General features: G+C 37.7%; 1 protein-coding gene across 1 annotated transcript in view; it reads left to right on the forward strand.

The window, feature by feature from the left end:
* The window catches only part of SPIN1 (spindlin 1), a 42519-nt gene extending 36035 nt beyond the window's left edge, over window positions 1–6484 (forward strand). Inside the window, exons 4-5 of the mRNA XM_069474007.1 lie at window positions 2718–2951; window positions 5883–6484. Coding sequence (XP_069330108.1) covers window positions 2718–2951; window positions 5883–6082 — 434 coding nt within the window. The 3' untranslated portion in view covers window positions 6083–6484. The remainder of the gene's footprint in view (window positions 1–2717; window positions 2952–5882) is intronic.
* Window positions 6485–8841: the final 2357 nt, after the last annotated feature.

The following is an 8841-nucleotide window of genomic DNA, read 5'->3' on the forward strand; positions in this document are numbered from 1 at the left end:
TTGCTTTATGCAGTACATTAGACTATAGTCTAATTGTGTTTTTTCTTAAGCTAAAGGTGGCGGGGGTGAGGGGAGTCAGTCAGTCAAAAAGTATGTGATGACAGAGCAGGGGTTCCCTCGAGCCCATTTAGGAGGTTTATGAGGTCAAGATTATTTTCATATTAAGATGTAATAGGCTCTTTTCATTCTCATTCTTTCACAATTGTACAGTAGGGTTGCCCTACTGTCTATTTGGAAGGTCTGCATAATTCAGCGAACATAGTATTTTCTATATGAGCAATGCATGATATAACCAAATCACGCGTTGGTGAAAGTCATTCAGAGTGCAAGAGACAATTTTTTAAAAATTGTAGGAAAAAACACAACATAAAATTTACTATTCTAACGATTTTTAAGTGTACAGTTCAGTAGTGTTAAGTACATTCACATTGTTATGAAACAGAATTTTTTTCATTTTGTAAATCTGAAACTCTATACCTATTAAACAACAACACCGCTTTTCTCCCTCTCCCTAGCCAGCCCCTGGCAACCACCATTCTACTTTCTGTCCCTGTGCATTTGACTATGGTAGGCAGCTCATAGAGGTAGAATCACACAGTATTTGTTGTTTTGTGTCTGGCTTATTTCATTTAGCATAATGTCCTCCAGGTTCATCCATGTTGTAACATGTGACAGGATTTCCTTTTTAAGGTTGAAAATAATATTCCATTGTGCGTATACACCAAATTTTGTTTATCCATTCACCCAACGATGGACATTCGGGTTGTTTTCACCTCTTGGTAAAATGTAAAATTGGAAAATGTAAAATTGTGAATAGTGCTGCTGTGAACATTGATGTACAAATATCTCTTGGAGATCCTTTTTTCAATTCTTCTGGGTATATACTTGTAAGTAGGATTGCCGAATCATATGGTAATTTTGATTTTAATATGGTATTTCTAATTTATATTTTCTAAACAGAACTGCCATACTGTTTTCCTCAGCGTTTGCACCATTTTCTAATCCCACCCACTGTGCACAGGGTTCCAACTCTCCATCTCTCTGCCAGCACTTAATTTATTTTATAGTAGCCATCCTAATGGATGTGAGGTGATGTTGTACCTTATTGTGGTTTTGATTTGCAGTTCTGTGATAATAAGTGATGTTGAACATCTTTTCGTTTGCTTGTTGGCCACTCATATATCATGTTTGGAAAAATGTGTATTCAAGTCCTTTGACCATTTTTAAATCAGGTTATTTGATTTTTTGGTTGAATAGTAGGAGCTCTTTATAAAATAGTCTGGAGACAAATGAGTTTAAATGTAACAAAAACAAGTTTATTAATAGTTTCAGATTCTGTGTTGCAACTAACCTTTAAGGAGCTACCATTTGTTGAGTTTTTATGTAATTTCATAGAGGAATATCTAGAATTATGTGAAAGACAATTAGAATATTCTTTCAACAGCATGTCTTTGTGAGCCTGGATTTTATACATTAACCAAAAAAACAGATCATAACATTGAATGCTGAAAAGCAAACTTTTCCACCTAGTTTTGAACAGAATTATAGAGTAGGGATAGGATTATTGATATACCATTTGGGAGGCCTCCGCTCTCAAACACTTGAGCCATCTGATTAAATCATACAACAAATATTGAATTGCTATGATCTAGATATTAGAAACAAGAGAGGAAAGGCCTCTGCTTCCATGGGGAAATACAGGCAAGAAACAAGTAAACAAATGCATAAAATAAGGTAACTTTAGATAATAGCAAATGTTATTAAGAAATAAAACTGGGTAATGTGACCAGGATTGGTGGAGCTACTTTTGCCTGGGTGGTCATGGAGAGCCCCCAAAAGGAAACATGCTGTAGCAGGAGCCAGGCCCCTAAAGGGAGAGGGAAAAGCGTTACGGGTGGAGGAGAGCATACACGGAATGGGAGAGGAGCAGAGTAGCTGAGGCGTAGGCAGTGAGGAGGAAGATGGCAGAGCCTGAAGGCAGAGGCAGGATGGCTTAGGGCCTGTGATCCGTGTGAGCAGTTGGGTTGGTTTTCAGATTATGAAGGGAAAGCATGGGAACATTTTAAATAACACAGTCCAATACAAGCATCACACTGACGACTGGCTGCAGTGGAGAGTAGGTGGTAGGGGCAAGAGTGAACACCTGTGCCTTAACAGAAAGTGGAAATGAGGTTGATGCAAAATAAACATCAATTTTTAAAAAACCAAATATGTCTTGAATAGGTTAATTTCTAAGTTTAATAAATGTTCTTTGGTTATGTAAGATGTTACTATAAACGGAGGCAAGGTCAACCGTTTATGGCAATTCTATTTTTGCAACTACTCTTCTGTAAGTCTGAAATTATCTCAGAAGTTTAAAATAACTGTTATATAAACAATAACAAAAAACACTTTATACCTACCTTGAATGAAAAATTAGAAGTTCTGATTTGGGTACAGTACCAAGAACAGATGAGTGTAGAAAAATGAAAAGAAAAAAACCAGATTCTCTCAGTTAAATTGACTTGGACAAAATACTTCCTATTGAATCCAACTGTGGGCTGGAGCCTAGGAGTTTGTGTTCGGTTTTTGTACTTCTTAAAGCCCTCTCAGATTTTGATGCTTGCTAATATATTGCATGGACAAAATTTCAGGTAGTCTCCTTTAGCGAGTTCAGTCTTCATAACAGATATTCAATGAAACACTTTGTCAACCTTTTTTTCCTTTTAAATCCCCAGCCACATCTCGAATCAGTGATGCACACTTGGCAGACACAATGATTGGTAAAGCGGTGGAACATATGTTTGAGACAGAGGATGGCTCTAAAGATGAGTGGAGGGGAATGGTCTTAGCACGTGCACCTGTCATGAACACGTGGTTTTACATTACCTACGAGAAAGACCCTGTCTTGTACATGTACCAGCTCTTAGATGATTACAAGGAAGGCGACCTTCGCATTATGCCTGATTCTAGTAAGTATATATTGGCAACTTTTATTTTTTATCATTCAAATGAAGTTTGGATTTTAGAACAAGATATTTGATTAACTAGTTTGCAGATGCATTTTATTTATTTTTTTCTTTTTGAGACAGAGTCTCACTTTGTTGCCCAGGTTAGAGTGCTGTGGTGTTAGCCTGGCTCACAGCAACCTCAAACTCCTGGGCTCAAGCAATCCTTCTGCCTCAGCCTCCCGAGTAGCTGGGACTACAGGCATGTGCCACCATGCCCAGCTAATTTTTTTCTATATATATTTTTAGTTGTCTAGCTAATTTCTTTCTACTTTTAGTAGAGACAGGGTCTCGCTGTTGCTCAGGCTGGTCTTGAACTCCTGACCAAGAGCGATCCTCTGCCTTGGCCTCTCAGAGTGCTAGGATTACAGGCGTGAGCCACCATGCCCGGCCCAGATGCATTTTTATTTTGGGGCATGTGATTATTATTTTAGTCATGCACAAATATAGGCTGTGAAATTTTTCATCCTCTTACAAATTTTAGATAAGAAAATGTTAATCAGTTCTGCTTGGCTTCTATAACAAAACAAAGGTTATTTTATAATTACTTTATTAATACTACTATGTATTATTTATTGCTTTTTATTTAAAAATAGGTGAAGATATGGGGACTAGTAAAATAAATCCCTGTGTACCTTTCACTCAGCTTTTAACAGTGATTATCTCATTATCAGTCTTTTTTTTTATCTACTTGTCCCCCAGCTGAATTATTTTGAAACTGATCTCGGGCATCAGTTATTTTATCTGTAAATATTTGAACTTTACTTTAAACCACTGATTTCAGAAAACTGTTAGTTGGGGAACCTTTCAGTACCAAACAGATCAAAGGGTCAATGTTTATAGAGACCATTTAACTATTTCCACAAGTAGTCTGTTCATGTGAGGAAGGTAGAAAAGGGTATGACCGGAGCTAATTTCATCAAGTCTGGGTGTTTTTTGTTTGTTTGTTCGAAAAAGACAGCTTCATTGTGATATATACACAAATACATGCAGTCCTCAGCACAGTCAATTTTAGAGCATTTAAATTGCCTCAAAAGGAAACCTCATATCTTTTAGCTATCAGTCCATTATCTCCCAAGCCCCCTTCTTCCCATCACTATGCAAGGAATTACTTACTTTCTGTGTAGATTTCCTTTTTGTAGACTTTCCTGTAAATGGATTATATAGTGTGAGGTCCCTTGTGACTAGCTTCTTTTCACTTAGCATGTTTTCATATTTTATCTGTGTTGTATCATGTGTTAGTACTTTGTTCCTTTTAATGGCCAAATATGATTCCATTGTTGTATATACCACATTTTGTTTATTCATTCGTTAATGGACATTTGGGTTGTCTCCACCTTTTGGTTATGAGTAGTGTTCCTGTAAACATTTGTGTACAAGTGTCTTTGTGAACTGTGTTCTTATTTTTCTTCGGTATATACCTAGGAGTGAAATTGCTGGGTCATGATGGTAACTCTGTTTAATCATTTGGGGGAACTGCCGGACTAACTTTCAAAATGGCTGCACCATTTTACATTCCCAGCAGCAGTGTGTGAGGGTTCTTATTTCTCTGTATCCTCAGCAGTCCTTACTGTTAACTGTTTTGATTCTAGCCATCATAGTGAATATGAAGTGGTACGTCGTTGCGGTTTCTATTTCCATTTCTCTGTTGAGTAATGACGTCAAGCATCTTTTCTTATACTTACTGGCTGTTGATGTTTTTTTTTTTTTTTTTTTTGGTGAAATGTCTTTTCAGATCTCCTGCCCATTTTTAAATTGTCTTTTATTATTGGATTATGAGAGTTAGTTTCTTAACTAACTTAGTTAATTAAGTCACTTATCAGATACGTGTTGCAAATACATTCTCCCATGTTCTTTGAGGTACAAAAGTTTTTAACTTTGAAGTTCAATTTATGGTTTTTCTTTTGTTGCTTAATGCTTTTTGTGTCACATTTCAGAATGTTTTGCTATATGCTAGGTCATGAAGATTTACAAACCCCTATATTAAGAGTTTCATAGTTTTAGCTCATGTATAGGTTTTTTTTTTTTTTTTTTTTTTGAGACGGGGTCTTGTTCTGTCACCCAGTCTGGAGTGCAGTGGCCTCATCATGGCTCACTGCAACCCTGAATTCCTGGGCTTAAGCTATTGTCCTGGCTCAGCCTTCTGAGTAGCTGGGACTACAGGTGCGCCACTGTGCCCCGCTAATTTTTCTGGTTTTTTGTAGAGACGGGGTCTCACTCTTGCTCAGGTTGGTCTTGAACTCCTGACCTCAAGTGATCCCTCCCACCTTGCCAGGATTACAGGTGTGAGCTACCTCACCCAGCAATTTCTTTTATTTTGGAACTGGGTTAGAAAGATGATGTGGAATGCAGTGCAGTTGAAGGGGAACAGGCTTTAAGGATTCACAGAGTAAAACCAATAATACTTAGGCATTTAAATATGTACCATGTCCTCGGTAATCCCTGTAGGAATTGTCTGCTTTGAAATTCTGTTGAGGTGTCACTCTAACTTATTTTTAGCTAATTGTAGCTACAAATTAAAAATGATCTAAAGGAATTTTTGGTTATGATTTTCAATATTTTTTATATATCTAGTCTGAGTCAGCAAATTATTTTTGTGAATAAAATTTTATTGGATCACAGCCACATTCGTTCTTTTATTTATCATCTGTGGCTGCTTTAATCCTACAGTGGTAGAATTGAGAAGTTGGGACAGCAACCATACGACCCTCAAGCCTGAACTTTTTACTGTCTGACCCTTTAAGAAAAGTTTGCTGACCACTGGTCTAGATAATAATGATGAATTCAGAGTAGTAAAATTTTTAAAAAATTATCATGAAAATAAACATGCAAGTTGATGTGTATCTAAAAATTGATTATAAATTCTTCTTCCTTTTTTTCCCTCTTTAAATATAGATGATTCACCTCCAGCAGAAAGGGAACCAGGAGAAGTTGTGGACAGCCTGGTAGGCAAACAAGTGGAATATGCCAAAGAAGATGGCTCGAAAAGGACTGGCATGGTCATTCATCAAGTAGAAGCCAAGCCCTCCGTCTATTTCATCAAGTTTGATGATGATTTCCATATTTATGTCTACGATTTGGTGAAAACATCCTAGATGTCATCATGAACTCTGCCAAATTTGTGGAACTATTAAATGTATAATTTGTAGACATAAAGACTTGATTGCTTTCCAGTTTAATGAAAGCTTAAATGTCCCTGCGAACCCACAATCTCTGCCAGCAGAACTGGTTTTGTTCTGAATAGTACAGATTGATGTGAACACAAAGCATTTTGTGTAAGGAGAACTCCTTCCTCTTAAAAGAAGTCTGTCTGTTTGGAGGGGAGTTACAGGCAAGTTTGGTAAAAGTTAAGCTAGTATCATAGTCATTTAAAACTGTAATAGATCTTAACCATGTTCCCCTTCACTCTAACACTCTTATTCTGCTGCCACAATGCAAGCATAGTTTGGTATTTTTGTTACTGCCTTTTTTTGAGATATATGTATCTATATCTACCTATATGTGTGTGTATGTATATATATTATATACACACGTACACACGCCATTGGCAGTCCTTTCTTTGTGGATTGGAATGGGGGTGACATAATTTTCTCCAGTTTAACAGGAGTGCTTGACCCAAATCAGTCCTATTTATGATATTATTGCTCTTTATTTAAAATTAAAATTTGGGCACAGGAAGCACATAAGAATGTTCAGCTTGTTTTGAAAGTCAGAAGTTTAGAGCACCTTTTCTATCTGGAGGCTTTAAACCATAAATCCAAATGTGAATTATTTGTGAACAGTTGATGATCCGCATTAGAATTTTGCAATCTGGTAAGAAATCTGGGTAAAAGGCTGCCTTTAATTCTAAGCTTTGTAATTTGTTTTTTTTAGGACAACACTTTATTCCGTAAAATAGAATAAGTGTTTATATGATTTTTTTTGTTTACTCTTAAATCATAAATACTTTTTAGTAAAGCCCAGGTCCTTGGTCCACATAGTGTAATGTAGGTGTGTATTTTGGACAGCACATTTGGTCCGTTATTTGTACAAATCAGTAATCTGGATTTTAGTATATGGATTTAAAAAGGCAACAGTACATCAGTGTGTGTTTGTGGTAAGTTCCTGGAAGAACACAGTGCTTTTATATCAGAAATGTAAGTTTTAAGAGTGGCATTGTTGCCTTCTAACAAGTTCTTTGGGACGTTTTAATTTTTATTACTGATATATGATTACAGTCAGAAACAACCCCCTATCCCCCGTTTTTCCCCACAGAGAATGTCTAGAAAAATAACAGCTTGATCTCTTGACATCTTTTGTGGTGGTGTACGTATGTCCTTGCTCCAGGTGTGCTGTTGATGTGGATTCATTCCACTCAGCGGCCCCTCGGGGTTTGCATGTCAGTGGTGCGTTACCCTAGAAGGTCCAGTCGTTTGTGTTTACTTGTGGGTGTAAGTAATAGCAGCCCTTATCCACAGAGTCCTTTCATGGTTTATTCCTGCAAGGTTGTTTTAAACTGAATTAGAACTCCAAATGTGATTGGTTGATCAGCAAAGCAGCTGCTCTCACTTTGTTTTGGAGGAAGCCTGGTGGTTTGACAGCCAGGAGAAAGGCCGTATGTGAAACTAGTCTCTTGGGAAGATTGGAAATCTTACCTGTGGTTTGGGTAGAGCCTAAACGTGCATGCTGTCAATGAAATGCCGGAGGTTTGGGTCAGAGGTCCAAGTGACCTCTGTTGTGGCTGTTCTTGACACTAGAAATCACGTACTTTCCAGGCCTCACTGCGCATGATTTGCTTGATGTCCATTTTAGCCCTCATGAGGGCTTGTGCCTTGTGCTGTTGGATGGTAACGGCCACTCACCATGTAAACACAGTGCCTCAGTTTTCTGTCCGTAGCTGCTGTTGCCCTGTGCCCAGTGCTTCACTGTGGGCAGCCAGGGCCAAGCTTGTGAAAGCAGTGTGATACCCAAAACATAGGTGCTTCTTGTGTATGTGAACAGGTGTTGTTCTGCAGATCTGCTGTGTTTTCCTGTTGACTCTTAAAGAGTCCCTGCATGTAAATCTCAAAGCTGAGCCTGGCTCCCGGAGCCCAGACTGACATTTACAGTACAGGAGTTTGTGAGTGTGTCCAGCATGCACAGACTGTGCAGAACTTGGCATAGTGACTTTGGGCTGAAAAATAAAGTTCATTTTGATCTATTCTGAGGATTGAGTCAATTGAAACATTTCTAGCGTTACCTAATGACTTGCATTGTGGTTTTTCTGCAAGCAACATTAATATACCACACAATCTCCCAGTCTCTAGATGAATGCAACATCATGATGATGGTGATGTCGATGATGATGACGTTAATCGTTGTTCCATTTATTGCCTTTAGGGCTGAGGGAAGGGGAAGGTTTTTTTTGTTGGTTTTTTTTTCCATCTTTTTCCCCATTCTGTCTTTTTTTTTTTTCTTTTGGTGGCTTATGCCATACTTAATGACTCTGTGACTAATTCTGCTCCCAAGCCCATGTATCTTGGGCTTCATTTTAGGCTCATGTTTCAGATCTGCATGCATTGCTTGCATTTTTCTGGTATCTGAATGTTGGTTCCTTGTTCTAGGAATTCAACATTAATTTCCAAAATTATCATGGGACTTGTGACAACATGAGACATGAATCTGTGTATAAAATTTATCGGCCTTTCTCATTTACCTGCTCTAGTATTGTATTGTGTGTGCGTGCGTGTGTGTGATGTCAGGCTGCCACGTAAAACTTCAGAGAAAAATCTTAAAAGCAGACCATCCTTTTTGCATGCTGTATTCTAAGTAGAATGTTCAATGTAACTAACAAAAATTGCATGTTAATGATATTTAGGTTTTTTGGGTTTTTTTT

The sequence above is a fragment of the Eulemur rufifrons genome, chromosome 7 (assembly GCF_041146395.1).
Source record: "Eulemur rufifrons isolate Redbay chromosome 7, OSU_ERuf_1, whole genome shotgun sequence".
Lineage (NCBI taxonomy): Eukaryota > Metazoa > Chordata > Mammalia > Primates > Lemuridae > Eulemur > Eulemur rufifrons.